This window comes from Euprymna scolopes, chromosome 46 (assembly GCF_053919585.1).
Source record: "Euprymna scolopes isolate OS-2025 chromosome 46, ASM5391958v1, whole genome shotgun sequence".
Taxonomy (NCBI): Eukaryota; Metazoa; Mollusca; class Cephalopoda; order Sepiida; family Sepiolidae; genus Euprymna; species Euprymna scolopes.
Genome location: NC_136527.1, coordinates 88,034,397 through 88,059,318, shown reverse-complemented (window position 1 = coordinate 88,059,318; position 24,922 = coordinate 88,034,397). Strand labels below are relative to the sequence as shown.

Here is a 24,922-nt window from a genome sequence, read left to right as displayed (position 1 = left end):
GCAATGGCAATTAAAGGGTGGCTCCACACTCTCCAAAGCCCACAAGCTGGGGCCTCACCACTGGATATAGTTTAAGGTCATATCCAGAACCTCAGGTTAATAAAGCATAAAAGGGACAGGAAGGAAGTTGGCGTTGGCACACATGTCTCTCAATTGAGGTATGGAAGCACAGAATCGATACAATTTTCAATTATATTTTTTTTTCGACACTTATAATAAAAATATATAAAAATGCGTAAACTTTTTTTTGCAGTTATTTTTTTTTATTCTTTAATCACATAAAAAAATAAGCGATTAAAAAAATAAAAAAACAACTGATGAAAAAGTTTATGTATTTATATTTTAAGGTGTCAGAATTTGGGGGGAATTTTTGACACCCCTAACACAAAACTGCAAATAAAATATAAAAAACTCGTAATTTCTCTTTTTAAAGTGGGTTGTTTATTTTCTTTATGGAATATACTTCCAAAATAATCCCCAGCTGGCATCAATTGTGATGGATGGCTCTCGTCTGGGTGAGGCCCCATGTTTTGACAAGCTTCTGGGTTTGACCTTTACTCCTGATCTGAAATGGAACACGTACATCAAGTCTGTTGCCAAGGTCGCTGGAAAGATGGTGGGATCCTTCTACCGCTCCAGAAGATATCTCACTACTGATGCAATTCTCTATCTATATAAAAGCCAAGTACGTCCAAGGATGGAATACTGTTGCCATATCTGGGCAGGAGTTGCCAAAAACAGCCTATCATGCCTTGACAGAGTACAAAATAGACTTCGTGGCTTAGTGGGGGATGCCCTTTTCTCTACCCTGCAACCCCTCTCCCACAGAAGAGACGTTGCGAGCCTATCCTTGTTTTATCGTTATTTTCATGGCAGGTGCTCGTCTGAACTCCAATCCCTGGTCCCCCCTCGCCAATCTTTCATGAAAAACACCCGTCTAGCTGAATTCACTGTCTAAATCAAAACGCGGATTCCATGAACAAAGCTTCTTTCTTAGAACTGCACGCCTGTGGAACTCTGTTCCGTCTGCCTGCTTCCCTCCGGACTACAACTTGGATGTCTTCAAGTCTAATGTTAACAAATTCCTAATGAACCGCCCCCTTAAGTAAACACTCCATCAAATCTCCACACTAACGTAATGTACTTGCAATAACCCTTATCCCTGAGTGGCTTCCGGGCCTTGATAAGTGGTGATCACTGTGTAAAAAAAAAAATAAATAAATAAAAAATAAAGCATTAAAGTTGTTTAAAAAATAATAGAAATATTATTTTTTATTTTAAAAAACATAGTGTTTACAAAGTGCCTGAGCACGTCCATGCAGCTATGTTTTTTACGTAATGAAATCAATTGAATTTTACGAGTTAAATATTTTTCAATTTTTAAACTTTAAAAATCTATCAAAATTTTTCTATTGGTTCAATTTTTACGATATTTTCAGGTTCAGTGTGAAATTTTATGTTCCTTCCAATAAACTAAATATAATATTCTAAACAAGCGTGTTTTTTTAAATTAACTCCCCCCTTTTGAAATGTCTACTCAAATGAAAATAATTTTCTCACCTCAAATTTATATATCAGAAACTGAAGATAAAAGATGAACAAATAAAATAAACTAATTTAAAACAAAAAAGTTATTTGCAAATTTACCTGTAAAGTTCAAAGTTCAAAAACCCTAATTTTTTTTGTTAATATATTTTTTCAAACATTTAGGTTTTGTTTTTTGTTTGTTTTTTCGAATATAGTTAATTTTATTATTCCAACCTGCGTAATCTATTCGTACTTATTATGTTGTTTGAATTTAGTGTTTTTAACAGATGCGAAATATTCACATTTTTTAAATATTTTCTGTTGCACATTCACCTTTTTTGAAACTGCAAAACTGTAAAAAATGTGACACATTCATAGTTTTTTTTGTTTCTGTAAATAAATATTTAAATAGTTTCACAAAATATATAACATTAACTTAAATTAAAATCTATGCAATAGACTTTTTTCATTAAAAACACAATAGCAGTTGTTCTGCTGAATTAATTTTCATAATTTTTTGGATATATTACTATTTTCGACATGACAATTAAGTACGTAATATTGTTTTTGCTTGAAACCGCATATTTAAGAATAAAAATTTTTTAAAAAAATGATAATTAAGTCAAAAAATTCATTACTCAAAATCAAGACGCTGGAATTGGAGGATTCATTTTTATTTAACTATGAAATGAAATACGAAATCATATGGACTTGTAGCCGCTCACACCTGCTACATCACAGGCAGGAGCTACTTCTCACGACTTGGAGATTTGAAATCCATTTCTCTCTGGCTTGTCCAATCACAAGCCAGCTCTCAATCACATGACCGAGTATATAAAAGGCAAAATCACAAACCTTTAATTCTCTTTCTCCTTGCTTTGCACAGAAGCACACATCTGGGGTTTCAGTCCCAGGCTGAACGTGTGTACTATGAGCTAGCTATGGCTCTCTTCAAATACACATTTATTTCCACGTGCTGAACCCAAACGAACATTCTTTATCATGCTAAAGAACTGCTTTCATAGTTTCTTCCCCAGAACCGCTAGACTCTGGAATTCCATTCCAGGTCCCTGCTTCTCCAACAGTACTGACGTGCAGAAGTTCAAGTGTAACGTGAACCGACATCTTGCTGCCCAAATCCCTACATAGTACCCCAGTAGTTGTTGCCCCTGGGCCCTACACCAAAGTGGCAATGTGCCTTGTTTGGGGTGAAAATGTAATAAAAAAAATTTTTTTTTTAAATACACCAACACACACACACACACACACAGGTTTGTTTCTACTATATAATGCATGCTACCATGACAACACATCAACACATTGAATACCTTTACCTTTTCGCTTTCTTTCTCTTTTAATCCGCTTTCTCCGTCTCAATGACTATTGGCCATAAACACATGTGAACTGAACTATTCTCTTCTTCAACAAACAAATTAATTCTATCTTTACACAAGAACACTTCAACCTACGAATCCGTTTCTCTCTTGTATCTTTTATCCTGACCCTTCCGGGCAGCAAATTTCACCCGGGCCTTTGACCCCAGGCTAAACATGAGTACAACAAGTTAACACAATGACCTTCAAACTCCCATTTGTTTCCACGTGCGGAACCCAAACAAACATTCTTTATCATGCTACAGAATTGCTCTCATCAATACAGTGACAAACACACACTACAACACTTACATACACTGAAGACCTTGCTCTTTCTTTCTTCTTTAACCAGCCTCCTTCGTACTAATGACTGCTGGCTGCAGGCACGTGTTTTTTTTTTGTTTTTTTTACACAGTGATCATCACTTATCAAGGCCCGGAAGCCACTCAGGGATAAGGGTTATTGCAAGTACATTACATTGTTACATAGCTTTATCATGAGAGTTCTCACTAGGGTTATAATCGAGAGGCACCATTTACGTTTGGGTGTATAACATCAAAAGGATTCCGTGTGCGTATGATTGTCTCTAATATAAATGGTTGTGTGTTTGATTATCATAAAGGGAATCGTGTGTGTGACATGTATTTTCAGAACCTACCTCTGCTTCTTCGATGTTGGACCATCTGGGAATTTCTCATCCTGGAGGGAGACTTGATACCTGTTTGACGAAGATTTATCACTCCAAGACGATGAATGGGTTTTATAGTTTTTATTTCACTTTCCCCAGAGGTCCTGCAGAAGGTGGAAGTGAAATCAGTCTGTGTGGAGGTTCTTCTTCTACACACGTCAGCGTTCGTCTCCCCCCTCCCCAGTTAAGAGGGGGAGACAACGGAAAGCCGTCTGTCTTCTTCAAAGCCCAAATCAAATCTCCCAGATCTAGCCAACCTGACCATGTCACATATACGTAATCTGGTCAGCTGACCTTCGGTTCTGGTAAACGTGTCTACCTCCACGTTTACTCACCTCTCTCTCTGTAACAACATTAGTCTGGAGATTTGATGAAGTGTTTACTTAAGGGAGTGGTTCATTAGGAATTTGTTAACGTTGGACTTGAAGACATCCAAGTTGTAGTCTGGTGGGAAGCAGGCAGACGGAACAGAGTTCCACAGGCGTGGACTTAGCTGTTCTCTTATCAACAAGTCGGCAATATATTAACTCTATCTTTACACAAGAACACTTTCACCTGTTTCAAAATGCTACTAATGAGGATAACAAATAAAATTTGTTTATTAATAATTACTCACCCGGGCCTTTGACCCCAGGCTAAACATGAGTACAACAAGTTAACACAAAGACCTTCTAACTCCCATTTGCTTCCATGTGCGGAACCCAAATGAACATTCTTTATCATGCTACAGAACTGCTCTCATCAATACAGTGACAAACACTTACATTTCTTTCTTTCTTCTTTAACCAGCCTCCTTCGTACTGGACTTAGCTGTTCTCTTCTCAACAAGTCGGCAATATATTAACTCTATCTTTACACAAGAACACTTTCACCTGTTTCACGCTTGTACAAATGCTACTAATGAGGATAACAAATAAAGTTTGTTTATTAATAAAAGAATGAAACTCCATTTTGTTGTCTCATCTCTATAGTACATATTATAACAAAGAAATGATATTTTGGTTATCAAATCTTGGTGTCATGTTTGTGCTGAGATTTTATAAACATCTGTCAATCTTTGGAGCATGAAAAACAAGTAACAAGTATAAAGAAGCCATTGTTGAATGTGAAAAATCTTATAAAAAAGCTGATCTTTTCTATTTCTGTACAAAAAACACGAACATAAGTTTCTTTCTTAACGTATTCTTTCTGTGGAATTGGCTTTTTAGCATACTATAACATCGTCATCTTCTAATCTAACGAAATAAACCGTCTTCTTAGATAATCAATTCATCATAAAAAACTTCTGCTCATCTAATCCTTGCATGGTGTAGCACGACGCCCAACCAACACTCTTTAACCTTTATTCTCGAGTGGCACCTAGGACTTGATAAGCATTGACACCCCATTTTAAAAAAATAAAAACATTTCAGTTAACACAGACGTGGACTGAATGTTGATATTATAGCATGTGTGCCTCAGAATTGTTTGATCACCCGTTTCTCTCTTCGAGTTTGTATTACTGTACACATAGATTCGAAAAAGTTGTCAAAAAACAAATATATAACAAATAAATGTTATCAAAGGTAAGATAAATTACTTTTTTACCTAACTGGATATATTTTTCGTGTTTTTATTCAATGTAACATGCTTATTCAGCTCGAAAAGCATACAGTGTTTACCGATGTATTGGAAAATTCAACATGGCGCCCGACTCTCTCTTTAACACAGTAAGTTCGGGAAAAGATGTTATGAGTAATAAACTAAACATACTGTTAGAAATTCGCTCAATATATGTTAGCGTGACATAAGTTGACATATATTCAGTGTTTTTTTAATAGTAATAAACCCAACCCCCCACCTTCAAAAAAAAAAAAAAAAAGATTTATTTATTCACATAATTCTATAAATTATATTTGTTTTTCACAAGTTTTTTTCACAGAATTTTTGTCATAAATAATGTGTGTTATTATTTCAATATTGTCTGTAAACTGCACAAGTACAAATAAGGTTAAGCTAGTACGTCCAAAAATGGTGGGATCCTTCTATCGCTCCAGAAGATACTACTGATGCAATACTCTATCTATATAAAAGCCAAATACGTCCAAGGATGGAGTACTGCTGCCATATCTGGGCAGGAGCTGCTAAAAACAGCCTATTCTGCCTTGACAGAGTACAAAATAGACTTTGTGGCTTAATGGGGGATGCCTTTTTCTCTACCCTGCAACCTCTCTCCCACAGAAGAGACATTGCAAGCCTATCTTTGTTTTATCGTTATTTCCATGACAGGTGCTCGTCTGAATTCCAATCTCTGGTCCCCCCTTGCCAATCTTTCACAAAAAACGAAAAACACCCGTCTAGCTGAATCCACGGTGAAAATTTCCCCCACTCTTTATCTGTGCCTAAATCAAAACATGGATTCCATGAACAAAGCTTCTTTCTAATAATTGTACGCCTGTGGAACTCTGTTCGTCTACCTGCTTCCCACCTGACTACAACTTGGATGTGTTCAAGTCCAACGTTAACAAATTCCTAATGAACCGCCCCCTTAAGTACACACTTCATCAAATCTCCACACTAACGTAATGTACTTGCAATAACCCTTATCCCTGAGTGGCTTCTGGGCCTTGATAAGTGGTGACCACTGTGTAAAAAAAAAGCTGTTGAAATTACTATTAGGCCAAGAAGAAAGTTCTTGTGAAATATTTAAATTTTAATTTTCAAATGATGTATTTTTAAAAACAAGTTTTCGTTATAATACCTTTACTTTAGAATACCTTTACTTTATATATCATTTTTAAGAACGTTTTTCACTTCATCTGATCTGAAAAGGTTTGTTTTTTAACACTTTTTGTTTAAAAAAAAAAACTTAATTTGAATATTTGTATAAAAAGTTTCTTAAAATAAATAAATGGAATGAAAGTTAAATTTTTTTTTTAAATAAAACATTTCTACATCAATATATTTTAAATATTGGCGCTTCTACACTATTGGGACGAAATTTCGAAAATCATAATACTGAATTTCACATGAAAACAATGGCATCTATGTATTCCTCATTTTTAAGATGATTATATCCCAAAATTACGAAAATCGATAATTATTTATTAAAGAAAAAAAATAGAAGGTAAATTTTTACATCAGGTCCACGAGGTGTCAGAATTTGGGGGAAATTTTTGACACCCCTAACACAAAATTGTAAATAAAATATAAAAAAAACTCGTAATTTCTCTTTTTAAAGTGTGTTGTTTATTTTCTTTATGGAATATACTTCCAAAATAAACTATTAAAGTTATTTAAAAAAATAATAGAAATATTACTTTTATTTTTTAAAAAACAGTGTTTACAAAGTGCCGGCGCGCGTTCATGCAGCCATGTTTTTTACGTAATGAAATCAATTGAATTTTAAGAGTTAATTTTTTTCAATTTTTAAACTTTAAAAATCTATCAAAACTTTTCTATTGGTTCAATTTTTGCAATATTTTCAGGTTCAATGTGAAATTTTATGCTCTTTCCAATAAATCAAATATGATATTTTAGACAAGCGTTTTTTTTAAATTCACTCACCCCCTTTTGAAATGTCTATTCAAATGAAAATAATTTTCTCACCTCAAATTTATATATCACAAATTGAAGATAAAAGATCAACAAATAAAATAAGCTAATTTAAAACAAAAAAAGAAGTTATTTGCAAATTTACCTGTAAAGTCAAAAAACCTTTTTTTTAAAAAAAAAAAAACACGTTGAATTTTTTTAAGTGAAACCTTATAATCTTGTTATACTGTTCAGAAAATTTTGTAGAATTACGACAATTTTTTCTATTTCATTCAATGTTTTTTTTGTTTTTTTTTCTTTTAGATATTTAAAAAAAATTCATTCCATAAAAAAGAAGAAATAAAATATATTAAATTAAAAACTCATGCATTTTTTTGAAAAAAAAAAAGAAAAAAAAAATCAAAAATTCGTTGAGTTTTTTTTTCTAAGGTAAAAACTTATAAGTAAAATGTGACTATTTTTCACTACGGTGACCCATATTTACTAACTTTTGTTTACTGCCAGCAATAGAAAAGGAGATTAATTCTGGCACAAGGCCATGGAAGTTCTCAACTGGAAGCAAAGGCAGCGTTTGTCTCCCTTTATTCCAGTTGTGAAACATCTCATGTCGCTGTATTGTTATACTCGCTTAAAGTATTTTATTTAAAAAGGACATAGAATATAAACTATAAATATGGATAAATTCTTAACAATGAAGAATGGAAGTACTCATTGAACAGTATTTTTTTATAGGTAAGTGATTTTTTGGAAATATATATTTTTATATTCAAAGTAAAAAAATAATTAAAATTAATTAAATAAAATTCATTGACTTTCTTTAAATCTTTTTTAAAGAAAAGCCGATTAAAAAAACAAATATTGCATAATAATTTGCTATTAAACCTGTTAATTTTTTTTTAATTTGGTCTTTGCTCCTTTAATTAAAACAAAATTAGGGTTTGAATTACATTTTTCAAGTAGTTATAAGCTTTTACAGATTTTCAACTATGCTGAATACGAAAATCGCATTGAAATTTTGCAGAAATATGTAGTTATTGAGATATAAAAAAAATGTAATATGCACTGTATTCTTTGGCGGCCATCTTTTTACACGTGAACACGCACCATAAAGAATTCTACTTCTCTACGAGCGACATGCTTACCTAGCAGAAACAAAGTGCACTTTTCTGAGACTCCTCCTTTCCCCTTCCTAGAGAGAAAAATCTATCTTTTCCCCTACTCTTTATCTGTGCCTAAATCAAAACGTGGATTCCATGAACAAAGCTTCTTTCTTAGAACTGCACGCCTGTGGAACTCTGTTCCGTCTGCCTGCTTCCCACCTGACTACAACTTGGATGTCTTCAAGTCCAATGCTAACATATTCCTAATGAACCGCCCCCTTAAGTAAACACTTCATCAAATCTCCACACTAACGTAATGTACTTGCAATAACCCTTATACCTGAGTGGCTTCCGGGCTTTGATAAGCCGTGACCACTGTAAAAAAAAAAAAAATCCGGCAGACCTGTACGAAAGTGGCCACCCCCTAAAAATGCGTGTCTTACAATTTAAAAAAAATTTTTTTTGGACGATTATCATAGATTACAGACTTAAGTAGCATGAAAAGTAATATTCTTAAGATTTTATTAAACCTGGAAAAGTAAAGGACAAGAAATTCAACCTGGAAAAGTAAAGAACAAGATATTCTAGTAAAGTAAAAAATAAGAATTTTTTAGACTTAAAATATTGCAGCTAAAAATAAAATTTGAATATTGATAAATATTTTATTTATTATTTGCATATGTTGTTGTTTATTGTTGAGTTAGAAGGGGTGTCAGTCGCTGGATTGAACTTATTTCCCCCCTATTATTTGCATATATTTATGTAGTGAAAATTGTTTGAATAAAATTAATTCATTAGTTAGTTAGTAGATGGAATTAATAATTTTATAATTTACATAAAAATTAATAATTTTATTATATCATAATTAGGATCATTTAATTCTTTCTAACTCAACAATAAACAACAACATATGCAAATAATAAATAAATGAATAAATTAATGAAAAAATTTTGAAAACCACTGTAAAAAAAAAAAAAATAAAATAAAAAAAAAATTAAATTAATACCGTTTGGCAAGTACGTCTACGGATGGAGTACTACTGCCACATCTGGGATGGAGCATCTAGAAGCAGCCTATCTTGTCTTGAAAGAGTTGAAAATAGACTTCAAAGCTTAGTGGCCCCTTTATGGTCTCCTATATTCGCAAAACTTTCACGGAAAACACTCGTCTACTGAAACAACTGTCAATAATTTCCACCACATTTTATTTGTGTCCAAACCTAAACGTAGATTCCATGAACTAAGCTTCCTTTTTAGAATTGCATGCCTGTGGAACTCTCTTCCGATTGCCTTGCAATAAAGTTTGACAGGGTGCAAGGAAGTAAGGAAACATAAAAAAATTGTTTGGTCCCCCGAAAGTCTGTCAACAGTTATCTTCAGAGAAAGACTATCGATAATTAACCGTCCAGTGGACAGGGACAAGAAAGAGAGAGAGAGAGAGAGAGAGAGGTGAAGAGGACGTCCTTTCTTGTTGCTTTCAGTATTCTCTGCTGTAATTCCTAACAAGGCTAAAGTAGATCTAGAGGGGATAAGTGAAATCAATGCGTCCTGCAAGCTGATTGATCAGTGTTTGACCAAATCATCTAGCAGGGACATTTCTTCAAAAGAGAAAATGCCTTTATTTATGACTACTACGTCACTCCCTGTTTAGGTAGAAAGCCGACAAAGAAAACGGTAGTCATTTGGTAAAGCTCGCAGCTGTAAAGATCAAAAATACAAAATATATCAGTTCAGTTTAGAGAATTTATAGTATTTTGAAAACTGCTTTTACTTTTCAGTGAAAAGTCTTTTGGGGAAAAAATATTTATGGTTTTCTGGATAGGAACAAAGTGTAGTGTCTGTTCTGATACTACACTACCTTCTGTCCTCTGTCAGTGGAGGAGAACTCCTAGTCTGAGATAATTTTTATTTTTGTTCCTATTCAGAGTGCCCCTTTTTGGGGAGCTGGATTTTCCCCACATTAAAAACCAACCTTGTGTCTAACTCTGCCCTCTTGGGGAGGCAAGTAAATAGGTACAATGTGTATGTAAGGGAAGATAGGGCTCTAATTTTTTTTGTGTAAAACAAAACTTTTTTATCTTGTCTATGTAAACAGTTTCTTATTTTCCAACAGTGACTAGTGTGAATAATTTAATAAAGGGGTTCTTATTTTTGTCATAACATTCTACTTCATTGCTCTCTGACTTACAATCCATTTCTTTACCGACGTGTCACATAATTAGAACCCCGTCTTATTAGTTATTAAATTTTTGTTGAACATTTTTTTCTGTTAATATGATATTTATTTCAAGTATGCCCTGACGCCAGATGATGAAAGAGACAGACTGGATTCAGCACGAAGCCAGAGTGATGGCCGAAATCGACAATGTTGCCACACGGACTTAGGGTCATGCACATTTCGCGTGCCCTGAGCAGCAAAGAGATATTTTCCAGTGACCAGTGAGAGTCTGGTCACCCTTGAGGGGTCCACCACTAGACAAGTAAGAATGTAGCCCTGCTGGGTTGCATCTATGGTCCTGTGAGCTGGGAGCGACGAACACGGCCAGAAGTACATCACAAGTATGCTCCCGTGAATCAGGATAGCGACGGATGCGGCCCGGCTCTCGGACGAGAAGGGGGGTTAGGGTTATAACATAATTAGAACCCCATCTTATTAGTTATTAAATTTTTGTTGAACATTTTTTTCTGTTAATATGATATTTATGTCTGTCATCTATGATGATTGTTGGAAAAAAAAAACTTAAAAACGTGTAAAACGCACATTTTTAGGGGATGGGCAATCTTGTACAGGTCCGCCAAAAATCAACTTTTCTGAAACTGACACTCTCCCCCCTCCAAATAATTGGTCATTTTTTTGTCTTTATATCTTGTCTCTGCAAAATTTCAATGTGATTTTCGTATTCAGCAAAACCTAAAGAAAATTGTTGTAAATAAAATAAAAGAAGAGAACATTCAAATTCAACACTCACCTTTAAAATTAATTTCTTCGTTTTCGAGTATGCTAAAAACGAATATCACATGTAGATGATCGTTTCTCCATTCATTGGGGCCTGTCAGAGCGATCATGAAATTCCCTCTGGAAAACCTTTCAATGCCCTAAAAAAGGCCAAATTTGACTGAGGACTCTTTCTCAGCTATATTTTCGTCGAACAATTAAAGTTTCATCAATTTCGACTTCAATATCTTAGCCTCCTGTTGAGTCTTGGTTTCGTAACAAGTTGTCGCAAACTTCCAAGCAGAAAGATCGCCAGTCAACAGCAGAATGGCTGAAAGTGCCTAAATTTTCCGTTAACCTTTTGTGATCCTACACATGGCTAACAAAATATTCATACGGAAGGACTCTAAAAACAAATCTATTTCTCCATCAACAACAATCCAGAAATTTCTTAAAAAATTTTGACTTGAGTAGGTTTCTGACTATGCTGAAGACGAAAATCTCATTTAAATTTTAAAAAACAAGTAGTTTGCGAGATATAAAAGACCTGTATTGTAGAATTTCGATGCGCGTTCGCACAAGAATATCTGATACGCATGTGCAGTAAACAAATTCACCGAAAGACTGAACAGCTACATCACTTCATTCAAAATATCACTGACACTTTTTTCAGATTATTTTTATAAGAATTTCATTTTTTTCTTCACTTTCGTTATATTTCCTTAAAAAAAAAAAAAATTTAAAAAAAATAAAAAATCGTTGACATTTTTTTCACAGTTCTACTTTCTAAAAATCTAATATTGCTTTAATTCAAAAGTTGTTTTATTAAAATTGTATTTTCTTACACGTTTTTCTGGTTTTCAAATATTTTTCTGTTCGGAAAAAACCCCCCAAAAAACCTTGCTTGTTATTTATTTGTCATGTTATTTGAACAAGTTATCTTCATACCCAGACTCCGTGGAAAGTTTAAATGTGTAGAGGACTAGGATATATAAATCCTAATCCCGTTACAAAAGAAAATAATGAAACGAATGGAAAGAAGGAAACAAAGACTCAATTGATGGAATAGATAAACGTGTCGTTTATTTACTGTTGAAAACTGAATGTTTTAGATATAACATGTGTTCATGTCTGCATGGGTGTAACCATCGTTTGTTGCGGGATTGGTAGTATAGAAGGAAAACGGAAATGTGTGTTCATCTCACGTTCGGGTCACTATCATTTGTTTGCGCGTGGGAAGAGAAGTGAGCAATGTAGCGGAACGAGAAATGGCCGTCTGGCACGTAGAAAGAGAAAGAGAGAGAGTGAGAATGTCAATCCAGTTCATGGAGAGAGAAAACATATAAAGTGTACGTACGGTCCGTTAGCTTTTTGCCCCACATAGTAGCAAGTGGCGTGAGGTACGCGCATGCAGAAAAGGCATGCTGTCGGTCCATAGACCGTACAGCTCGAAAGCTGGTCCTAAAAGGAAGAAGCCGCTTATTGCTCTTTCTTTTATAGGTGTTTCCGGTGGTCTTTTGCGCATGTGTGGATTTCCTTTGAAAGGGGAAGTGACGTTGTTCTTGTGTGCGTACGTGAGTATATGTGTGTATGTTAGCGTGTGTGTATATATACGTGAATGTGAGTGTATGTACGCAAACGTGAATATATGTACGTGTGTGGACGTGGGCGCGTATGTATGCGACAAGTAATATAGCTTGAAATGTGAACGCGTGTTTTTGTGTGAGACTAGAAAAGGCTCGTGCAAATGTGATATTTGTTTTCGACATACGCGAAAACCATTAACAATCATAATTTTAAAGGTGATCGTTGAGTTTGAATGTTCTCTTTATTTATTTATTTTTATTTTCTCGCGAACCTGAAATATTATTTAGTAACGCATACTTAACATGGAGAGGGGATGGTGTTTTGTAATTATTCTGTACTTTCAACTTACAAATCTCGTAAAAATTGAATTTAATCAAGTGGGGGGCGGATAGAGAGCAGTCTTTATATCTCAAACTACTTGTTGCTACAAAAATTTAAATGAGATTTTCTTATTCGGCATAGTAGAAAACCTAAACAAGTCGTCATTTAAAAGAAAATTGTCCAGGTGGACCGAATGTATAAAAATTACCAATTTTTTTTTTTTTTTTTACATAGGCATCACCACATTATCAAGGCCAAGAGGCCACTCAAGGATAAGGGTTAAAGAGTGTGCAGTAGAAATTGGAAAATATAGTAATCATTTGTAATGAAAATTCGGTAAATTTGTGAACTTATATGGAACGGCTCATCAAGAACTTGTTTACGTTAGACTTGAAGACAATCATATTGTACTCAGCCTGAAAGTGGAAGACAATTCCACAGGCGTGCAGTTCTAAGAAAGAAGCTTTGTTCATGGAATCTACGTTTAGGTTTAGGCACAGATAAAGAGTAGGGGGAATTATTGATAGTGTTTTCAGCTAGACGAGTGTTTTGGTGGTGGTGGTGGTTGTGGGGGGGGGGACAGTGTCAGTCTCAGAAAAGTGCATTTTTGTTTCCACTAGGTGGCAGTGTCGGTCAAAGAGAAGTAGATTTGTTCATGGCACGCACATAAAAGTATGGCTGCCAAAGAATATAGTGCATAATAGTTTTTTTTATATATTTTGATAACTACTTATCTCTACGAAATTACAATGCGATTTTCGTATCCAGTATAGTCGAAAACCTTAAAGTCATTTTAAAGAAAATTGTGAAGGTGGACCTAATGTAAAAAATATCAAATAGAATTTGAAGAAACCGATTGTAAGACACAGGAGAGTTCAAAAGGGAGGTAATTTTTCATTTTGAGTGTTTTTTTTGTTTGTTTTTTTTTACACAGTGATCACCACTTATCAAGGCCCGGTAGCCACTCAGGGCTATTGCAAGTACATTACGTTAGTCTGGAGATTTGATGAAGTGTTTACTTAAGGGGGCGGTTCATTAGGAATTTGTTAACGTTGGACTTGAACACATCAAAGTTGTAGTCAGGTGGTAAGCAGGCAGACGGAACAGAGTTCCACAGGCATGCAGTTCTAAGAAAGAAGCTTTGTTCATGGAATCCGCATTTTGATTTAGGCACAGATATAGAGTGGGGGAAATTTTTCACAGTGGATTCAGCTAGACGGGTGTTTTTCGTGAAAGATTGGCGAGGGGGGACCAGAGATTGGAGTTCAGACGAGCACCTGCCATAGAAATAACGATAAAACAAGGATAGGCTCGCAACGCCTCTTCTGTGGGAGAGAGGTTGCAGGGTAGAGAAAAGGGCATCCCCCACTAAGCAACGAAGTCTATTTTTTACTCTGTCAAGGCAGGATAGGCTGTTTTTAGCAGCTCCTGCCCAGATATGGCAACAGTATTCCATCCTTGGATGTACTTGGCTTTAAACAAGATGGCCGCAATTTTTCACCTGCTAACACAATTAAATTTTCTTTTTTTTAATAATTCGGTAATATTTAGGTAATTTCGAATGCATAATTTGGAAGCTACCATTGTAAATTATTAGAATTGACAAAAAAAATCAGTTGAAATCATTGTTTTTTTTCTGTGAAAACGCCATTATTTATCGACTACAAAATTTTGTCCTAAAAGTGTAGAAGCACCCAAAATTGTTTTATTAAAATTATATTTTCTTACGCAGATTTTTAAATAAATGCTTGTTAATTTTCAGTTTACCGACCCCTCGGCATTCACCTTTAATTTGTCGACTTTCATAGGTTTTCGGGTATGCTGAGAACGAATATCGCATTTATTTTTTGCGCAAACATGCAGTTATCCATATTTGATGACATTCAGTATCCAACGTAAGCCTTATCATTTTTAATGGCGGCCAATAACATGTTTTCCAATAACAAAAAAAACGCCAAAAGAAATTAAATATGCTACATGTAACTGGAACCTCCCCCTCCACCACCGGCGTTGGTGCAAAAAAAAAAAAAAAAAAAAAAAAAAAAAAAACAGGTAAGGTTTATTATTTTAGCGTTTTTTCCCTAAATGGGGAAACAAGATGGCCGCCAGCAAAAACAATAGTGATTACGTTTTTTTTGTTTTTTTTTTACAAGGTGGTCACCACTTATCAAGGCCTGGAAGCCACTCAGGGATAAGGGTTATTGTAAGTACATTACGTTAGTGTGGATATTTAAAGTGTCTACTTAAGGGGGCGGTTCATCAGGAATTTGTTTACGTTGGATTTGAACACATCCAAGTTGTAGTCAGGTGGGAAGCAGGCAGACGGAACAGAGTTCCATAGGCGTGCAGTTCTAAGAAAGAAGCTTTGTTCATGGAATCTACATTTTGATTTAGGCACAGATAAAGAGTGGGAAAAGTTTTTGATAGTGGATTCAGCTAGACGGGTGTTTTTTGTAAAAGATTGGCGACGGTGGACCAGAGATTGGAGTTCAGACGAGCACTTGCCATGGAAATAACGATAAAACAAAGATAGGCTTGCAACGTCTCTTCTGTGGGAGAGAGGTTGCAGAGAAGAGAAAAGGGCATCCCCCACTAAGCCACGAAGTCTATTTTGTACTCTGTCAAGGCATGATAGGCTGTTTTTGGCAGCTCCTGCCCAGATATGGCAGCAATATTCAATTCTTGGACGTACTTGGCTTTTATATAGATAGAGAATTGCATCAGTAGTGAGATATCTTCTGGAGCGGTAGAAGGATCCCACCATCTTTCCAGCGACCTTGGCAACAGACTTGATGTACGTGTTCCATTTCAGATCAAGCCCAGAAGCTTGTCAAAACATGGGGCTTCTAGACGAGAGCCATCCATTTCAACTGATGCCAGATGGGGATAAGAGCGTTGATGATGTAAAGGTAGGAGTTTGGTTTTAGATGCATTAAAGGTAACCAGCCACATCTTCCCCCGTTGGATACTGAATTCTTCAAATATGGATAACTGCGTGTTTGCGCAAAAACTAAATGCGATATTCGTTCTCAGCATACCCGAAAACCTGTTTAAGTCGACAAATTAAAAGTGAATGTCGAGGGTTCGGTAAACTAAAAAATACCAAATGTTTTTACAATTATATACTGATACGGTGCTAATGCAGAGAGTGATCTGCGCTATTTTTTAAATCGTATTCCCACATTTAATTAAAGTTTTATATGTTTTTTTATTCAATTGTAAGATTACAGTACAGAATAGGTACAAAACACCCCCCTCCCCATCTTAAGAATGGCTTTTTAAATAATAACGTTATTCTTTCAGCATAAGTGCAAGAGTACCAATAAATGTTTTGGTTTTCAAATATTTTTGTGTTCGGAAAATCAGAAGCCCACAGTATTAATGCTGGAGTTCCCCAGGGGTCCATCCTGGGCACAACTCTCTTCCTGATCTACATCAATGATCTCCCAAAACATATACTTAAATCATTCATTGACATCTATGCCGATGACACGACTATCTATGGCAACACATCAAAGGCCGTAAATGACAAAGTTCTCTCTAATTCTCTCTCCTCTGATCTTGAGCGCGTGGTACAATGGGAGAAGAGGTGGCTGGTCACTTTTAATGCATTCAAAACCAAGCTTCTATCTTTACATCATCAATGCTCCGATCCCCATCTGGCATCAATTGAAATGGATGGCTCTCATCTTGGGGAGGCTCCATGTTTTGACAAGCTTCTGGGTTTGACCTTTACTCCTGATCTGAAATGGAACATGTACATCAAATCTGTTGCCAGGGACGCTGGGAAAATGGTGGGATCCTTCTACCGCTCCGGAAGATATCTCACTATTGATGCAATTCTCTATCTGTATAAAAGCCAAGTACGTCCAAGGATGGAGTACTGCTGTCACATCTGGGCAGGAGCTGCTAAAAACAGCCTATCCTGCCTTGACAGAGTACAAAATAGACTTTGTGATTTAGTGGGGGATGCCCTTTTCTCTACCCTGCAACCTCTCTCCCACAGAAGAGACGTTGCGAGCCTGTCTTTGTTTTATCGTTATTTCAATGGCAGGTGGTCGTCTGAGCTCCAATCCCTCGTCCCCCCTCGCCAATCTTTCACGAGAAACACCCATCTGGCTGAAACTACTGTCAACAATTTTGACCACTCTTTATCTGTGCCTAAATCCAAACGTAGATTCCATGAGCAAAGCTTCTTTCTTAGAACTGCACGCCAGTGGAATTCTCTGCCGCTTACCTGTTTCCCACCTGACTACAACTTGGACGTCTTCAAGTCCAGCATAAACAAAGTCCTTAGAAACTGCCCCCTTAAGTAAGACACTGTATCAAAACTCCCAATATTAATGATTACTACAATACTATCTCAATGATTACTGTACACGCATTAACCCTTATCCCTGAGTGGCCTTCGGGCCTTGATAAGTGATGACCCCCATGTAAAAAAAAAGAAATTCTTGTTTGCCGCGATAAAAAGAAGAAATTAGAGTTATCGCCTCCCCCTAACAATGGCGCTTGCATAAATACTGCTGAAGTGCCCATTTTTTTTTTTTTTTTTGATGAAGTTCAGTGGTTATCACCATTCTTACTATGCAGAGAGGAGGGTGAAATAATTTGTGTTTTTTGTAATAAGGCTCGCCCGACCGTTTCCGGTTATTTGCGTCATGACGGGCACACTCGAATAAATTCGTGGAAATCACAGGTTGATAAAATGTAGAAGCACCTTATTTTTGTAAATTTTTACGATGTGCCCAGCGTATTATAAACATCCAACCTCCCTATATTAAGAACGGTTTTCGGAATAAACACTCCACCCAACCTCAAAAGCCGTCTTTACCATGGGGAGGTTGGAGGTGTTTATAATACACTCGAGCAGGTCGGAAAAAAAAAAACAACTTTTTTTTCTTTTTTAGTTAACTTAAATACCGTTGGGTTTGTATTACTGTACACACAGATTCGAAAAAGTTGTCAAAAAACAAATATATAACAAATAAATGTTATCAAAGGCAAGATAAGTTACTTTTCTACAAAACTGGATATGTTTTTAGCGTTTTTATTTAATGTAACATGTTTATTCAGCTCGAAAAATATACAATGTTTACCGATGTATTGGAAAATTCAAAAATGGCGCCCGACTCTCTCTTTGACACAATAAGTTTGAGAAAAGGTGTTAACTGTTAGAAATTCGCTCAATATATGTTACCGTGACATAAGTTGACATATATTCGGTGGTTTTTTAATAGTATTTTGTTTAGTTTATTATTTATAACACCTTTTCCCGAACTTACCGTGTTAAAGAGAGAGTCTAGCGCCATTTTGAATTGTATGCTTTTCGAGCTGAATAAACATGTTAAATTGAATAAAAACACAAAAAATATATCCAGTTTGGTAGAAAAGTAACTTATCTTGCCTTTGGTAACATTTATTTGTTTTTTTTGTTTTTTTTTTGACAACTTTTTCGAATCTATGTGTACAATACACTTAAAAAAAAAAAAAAATGCCCGAATATTTTTGGAAAGTTCGTAAAAAAATTCTTTTTAAAATCATAAAATAGAAACGTCATTACTTACTGTCATCTTCTTTGCGTGGTTCACCTGCTTTTAAAATTTTTAAAGCAAAAAAATCTTCAAACAACGGTTTTAAACGATTTGTTAAATAACGAATTCAAAATGGCGGCTGGGACAGCAATTTCGCAGAAAATCAATGAGAGACGAAAATAGAATCAAATTTAATAAAAGAGCCGATTTCTCTGAGAATTAAAGTTCAGAATGTTATTATCATGTTGGTTATAGTCAGCTAACGTGCTTCCTAATTTTCTGCGGAGCGCTACCGGAAGCGGTGACAAGGTAAATAAGTTCCTTTACTTTTATAGTTCTTTAGTAATTATATTGTGAAACGATTTATTGAAGTAAAATATTTAAAAAAAAAAAAAAAAAAAAAAAACATTATTGCAAAAAATATGCAATAACAAATTTATACAAATAAAAAATTTATACAAATAACAAATTTATACAAATAACAAATTTATACAAATAAAAAATGTATACAAATAAAGAATAACACAATTAGTCTTTATCTGCACTTTTAATAAAAATATTAAAAACTTAGAAGTTTATTTTATTTGAAATTTTATAAGATTATATGTTTATGAAATTATAAAAGGATATTTTTTAAATGTTTATGAAATTATAAAAAGATATTTTTTTTAATTTTAAAAATAAAATTTTTTATTAATAAATGAATATAAGCAAACAAAACTATAAATCAGTTACAACTTTTCAAATAGCCCCAAAAATGGAGTGTTTTTATTAGCCCTAAAAGAACCCCTGGTTCACACCCAAGATGTTCCTATTTACAATGCCTCCCTACGGGACAGAGTTAGACACCAGGGTCGTTTTTTAACGTGGAGAAAAGGAACAAAGATAAAAATTGTCTCAGTCGTGAAGGATTTCTCCTCCACTGACAGAAAACAAGAAATTGAAGTGCAGAGCACTGCAGCATCTGAAGAACAGGTACTAAACTTTGATCTTGTCCCGAATGCCAAGTATTATTCAGCTCGAAAAATATACAGTTTACCGATGTTGCAAAATTCAAAAATGGCGCCCGACTCTCTCTTTGACATGGTAAGTTTGAGAAAAGATTCTATAAATAAAAAATAAAAAAACTAGACAAAATACTGTTAGAAACTCGCTCAACCGTGACATAGGTTGACATATATTCGGTGTTTTTTTTTAATAGTATTTTGTTTAGTTTATTATTTATAGCACATCGTCCCAAACTTACCGTGTTAAAGAGAGAGTCGGGCGCCATTTTGAATTTTCCAATATATCAGTAAACACTGTATGCTTTTCGAGCTGAATAAACATAACAAGAGTTATTGCGAAGTATAGACAAACAAAATTATATAGAAACCAGTTATGATATTTTTTTTTTTTTACATGGGGTTACCACTTATCAAGGCCCGAAGGCCACTCAGGGATAAGGGTTATTGCGTGTACAGTAATCAATGAGATAGTATTGTAATAATCATTAGTATTGGGGGTTTTAATAGAGTGTCTTACTTAAGGGGGCGGTTTGTCAGGGGTTTGTTTATGTTGGACTTGAAGACGTTTGACCTTTACTCCTGATCTTAAATGGAACACATACATCAAGTCTGTGGCCAAGGTCGCTGGGAAAATGGTGGGATCCTTCTACCGCTCCAGAAGATATCTCACTAATGATGCAATTCTCTATCTATATAAGAGCCAAGTACATCCAAAGATGGAGTACTGTTGCCACATCTGGGCGGGGTCCGCTAAAAACAGCCTATCCTGCCTTGACAGAGTACAAAATAGACTCCGTGGCTTGGTGGGGGATGCTCTTTTCTCTACCCTGCAACCTCTGTCCCACAGAAGAGACGTAGCGAGCCTGTCATTGTTCTATCGTTATTTCTATGGCAGGTGCTCGTCTGAGCTCCATTCTCTGGTCCCCCCTCGCCAATCTTTTTCAAAAAACACCCGACTAGCTTAAACCACCGTCAATAATTTCCCCCACTCCCTATCTGTGCCTAAATCAAAACGTAGATACCATTAACAAAGCTTCTTTCTTAGAACTGCACGCCTGTGGAACTCTGTTCCGCTTGCCTGTTTCCCTCCCGACTTCAATCTGGATGTCTTCAAGTCCAACACAAACAAATTCCTGATGAACCCCCCCCCCTAAGTAATGACACCTTACAAATTCTCCAATACTATTGCTACACTGTCCCTTTGATTACTGTACACACAATAACCCTTATCCCTGAGTGGCCATTCGGCCTTGATAAGTGGTGAACTCCATGTAAAAAAAAAAAAAAATTAATATTTTTAGCCAATTTTTCCATATTTGTCGTCTGAAGAGTCGCGCTTCAAAATGAAACCAATCTTGTGAAAATCTGTCAAAAGTTTTAGGCAGGCATACATGATAATTGCAACGTCTTGTCAGACGAGTGCCACTCCCTCAGACACTTAAAGTCCATGAGTCCAAAAATGACTTCCATCGCCACAGGACCATTTTAATAGACAAATGCCTGAGGGAGTATCTATACAAAGATGATGTTACAGAGTCTTAGCTTTGTACAACAGCTAAGTTTCCCTCTCGGTTCAAAATGTTGAGATCCAGCAACAAGCAAGAGCAAGATAGCCAGCAACAAGTTAAACTGCAGACCAGCATTAATGCGGGTACGGGTCTCCTGCTTTATGGTTTTTAAATCAGAGATTCGATTCTCCTAGAAAGGCTTATGGGAACCCTCTCCACCTCAACACACCCATACATACACACAAACACACATGGTGCTAGTTGGCCGTTGAGGCCGAAAAAGGGTTCATTCGCCCTTTGGAAGGTCTTGTTTTTTTATCCTTCAGGGAGACTAGCCACCCTCCTCACCAAACAAGTCTGGTGGGGGAATCAGTTTAGTCGCCGGTGACCCAACCATGAGGCAGGTAGTACTGGGTTACATGGTACCAGTAGCATATGAAATGTCCTGGTATACATACATACATGTAAGCAGGTGAGATTTATATTATAGATGACAAACATCAGTTGCGTTTGACAACAGAAGTAAGCTTTATTTATTTAAACTATGAGAATTATTTCCTGTTTGATTTTCATAGATGAAAATAGATGTATTTTATGCTTTCGTAAATACAAGTGATCCAGTGTATCTTTTTTCTTTTTTACATAGGCATCACCACATTATCAAGGCCAAGAGGCCACTCAAGGATAAGGGTTAAAGAGTGTACAGTAGAAATTGGACAATATAGTAATCATTAGTAATGAAACTTTGGTAAATTTGATAACTTATATGGAACGGCTCATCAAGAACTTATTTACGTTAGACTTGAACACAACCATATTGTAGTCAGCCGGAAAGCAGGAAAACGGAAGACAATTCCACAGGCGTGCAGTTCTAAGAAAGAAGCTTTGTTCATGGAATCTACGTTCAGGTTTAGGCACAGATAAAGAGTGGGGGGAATTATTGATAGTGTTTACAGCTAGACGAGTGTTTCTTGTGAAAGTTTAGCGAGGGGGGACCATAGATTGAAGCTCAGTCGAACACTTTCCATGAAAATAACGATACATCAGAGACAAGCTCGCAACATCTCTTCTGTGAGATAGAGGTTGCAAGGAAGAGAAAAGGACATCTCCTACGAGGCTACGAAGTCTATAGTATGTGATTAAACATTCCGCATAGCAATATGTGTCTTATAGTGGAGTTATGTATATTGTTGTACATATGATGACCACTTCCCTAGAAGAGTTTGCAATTACAGGATACTCTAACTTAACATTTAAATCTGACCCCCAAGATCGCCGTGGGCATGGAATATGTGCCTACATTAAAGATGGTTTTCCGTGTGGTAGGGATATCTTCAGTGAAGACCCTAATTTACCATATATGTGCTTCCAGGTTGCACTTGCTTACACAACCGCATTTATATTTGCCCTCTATCGCCCCCACAACAGCAGAGTTACTATCTTTAAGAGCATATCTGAGAAAATTGACCACATCCTGTCTGCTCATCCTTTGGCTAACATCCACATTTATGATGACTTCAATGTCCACAATGTGGAATGGCTGACCCACTCGAACAAGACAGATGATGAGGGGAGGTTCTGTCATGATTTCGCCATTGCCTATGACCTCACCCAGATTGTCCACGAACCCACCCGAGTGCCCGATACTTCCGGTCAGTATGCTAGCCTTCTAGACCTTTTTCTCACGACTTCCCCTGAGCTATGTTCATGTTCCGTTCTGTCTCCTCTCGGATCTTCTAACTACTCGGTTGTATCAATTAAGATAAAAACAAAATGCAATAAGTCTTCAGACGTACCTTTCCACCGTCCTGTATATCGATTATATATCGATACCCTACGGCTGACTAGGATAGCTTCCGTACATTTATATCTGATCTACCCCTACATTCTTGGGTTGATCTCCATTTATCAACATTTCTGCCAGTCGACTCTCTCTCTCTCTCTCTCTCTCTGACTGTCGATTATCAACTCTGATTGCCAACTATTGATTAATTTTTAGACGGTCTTTACAGTAAAAGGGATGGATACAATTCTCTTGGGGGGAGGGGGCGGTTAACATCGGCCAATGGAGAAACATAAATTACTATATATATATATATATATATATATATATATAAAACCACTTAATCTTTTTTCCAATTATTTTTCAGTTAAAAGAAAATGAAATGAGTGTCATCAAATGATTTCAAATCATTTGCTATCATGTGGACCGCCCCCTTAGATACAACGCACACACACACTATATACATACATATATATATATATATATATAACTACTTCATTTCCTCACATAAAATGAATATACGAAAGTATAGATTTATGCGTAAACTTTAAGTATTTACTTCAAAAGTGCTCAATATGTAGGTAGAGCTAGTTAGTAATTTATAAAATATATATGGCGATTAAGCTACACTGAATATTCCGCGTTTCATCCACTCTAGGATTCTTCAGGCTTATGCGCATAAGCCTGAGGAATCCTAGAGTGGATGAAACGCGGAATATTCAGTGTAGCTTAATCGTCATATATATTTTATAAATTAATATATATATATATATATATATATATATATATATATATATATAACCACTTAATCCTTTTTTCAATTATTTTTCACAGTTAAAAGAAAATGAAATAAGTGTCATCAAATGATATCAAATTAAAAACTACAAAAAATACAGGGTTTAGAGTTGTCAATAAACATCGGCAAAAATATTCTTCGGTTTCTAATTTAAAAAAATGAAAAAGTTTCTAATATTTTCGAAAAGATTAAAAACTTCAAGACTTTACAATATATATATTTATAATATATGAGAAATAAATCCTTTTTTCAGACGATTTTCGCACCTTAGCCTGCCTGAAAAATTTTGTTGGGGTGATATTGTATCACCCCCTCTTTTGCTGTCACTGGGGCAGACCACCATACCTCCTTTTCTAGCTAGGCCACTGATCTCAAAACTCAATAAAAACAATTATTATGTCTTATGCATTCATTTTTTTACCCCCCCCAAAAAAAGTAAGATTAAGGATCCTATTTTAATGTTTTGCAATTTTGGAGCTAAAAATGATCCTCTTGGGCCTAAATTTGCAATTTTTGGGCTAAAAAATCCTCGGCCTAAATTTGCAATTGTAGCTAAAAATAATCCGTTTGGAAGTAAAAAATTTGGGGCTAAAAAATATCCTCGGCCTAAATTTTGGAGCTAAAAATTAGCCTCATTTTTAGTCCCAAATTAAGGCCTAAATTTGCAATTTGGGGGCTAAAAGTAATCCTCTGGCCTAAATTTGCAATTTTGGGGCTAAAAATAATAATTTTGGCAATTTGAGGCAAAACCGAACAAAAAAAAGGGAGGGAAAATCTAAATTTTTGGGCTTAAATGTTTCGGAAATGGGTATATTTGCCGATGACACCACTCTCTATAACAGATATGAGGGGAAAACAAATGAACACATATCTAAGGAAATGGCAGAAACACTAGAGGATGACCTCCAATCCGTAGTTAAATGGGGACAAAAATGGATGGTCACTTTCAATGCTGCTAAGATTAAGCTTGTTTTCTTCAATAACTACAAGAAACCTTCTCTACCACCAATAGCAATGGCCAAAAACACATTACCTGAAAGTACTTCTTTTAAACTCCTCGGCCTAACGTTTACACAGAATATGAACTGGAATAGATACATTGAGAGCATTGCCAAGGCTGCTGCAAAGAAGGTTGGCTCTCTTTACCGTGCTAGAAAATTACTTACGCCTGAAAGTATCCTGTACCTCTATAAGGCCACCATTCGCCCATATATGGAATACTGTTGTCAC

At 35.6% G+C, this 24,922-nt stretch overlaps 1 protein-coding gene across 2 annotated transcripts in view; it reads right to left on the bottom strand.

Annotated features, from left to right (window-relative positions):
• LOC145270652 (uncharacterized) overlaps nucleotides 1-18,880 on the bottom strand; it is a 151,031-nt gene extending 132,151 nt beyond the window's left edge. For both annotated transcript variants that reach the window (XM_080126265.1, XM_080126263.1), the window contains exon 1: nucleotides 18,632-18,880. In XM_080126265.1, the coding sequence (XP_079982391.1) occupies nucleotides 18,632-18,637 (6 nt within the window). In that variant the 5' untranslated portion in view covers nucleotides 18,638-18,880. The remainder of the gene's footprint in view (nucleotides 1-18,631) is intronic.
• Between the last annotated feature and the right edge of the window lie 6,042 nt (nucleotides 18,881-24,922).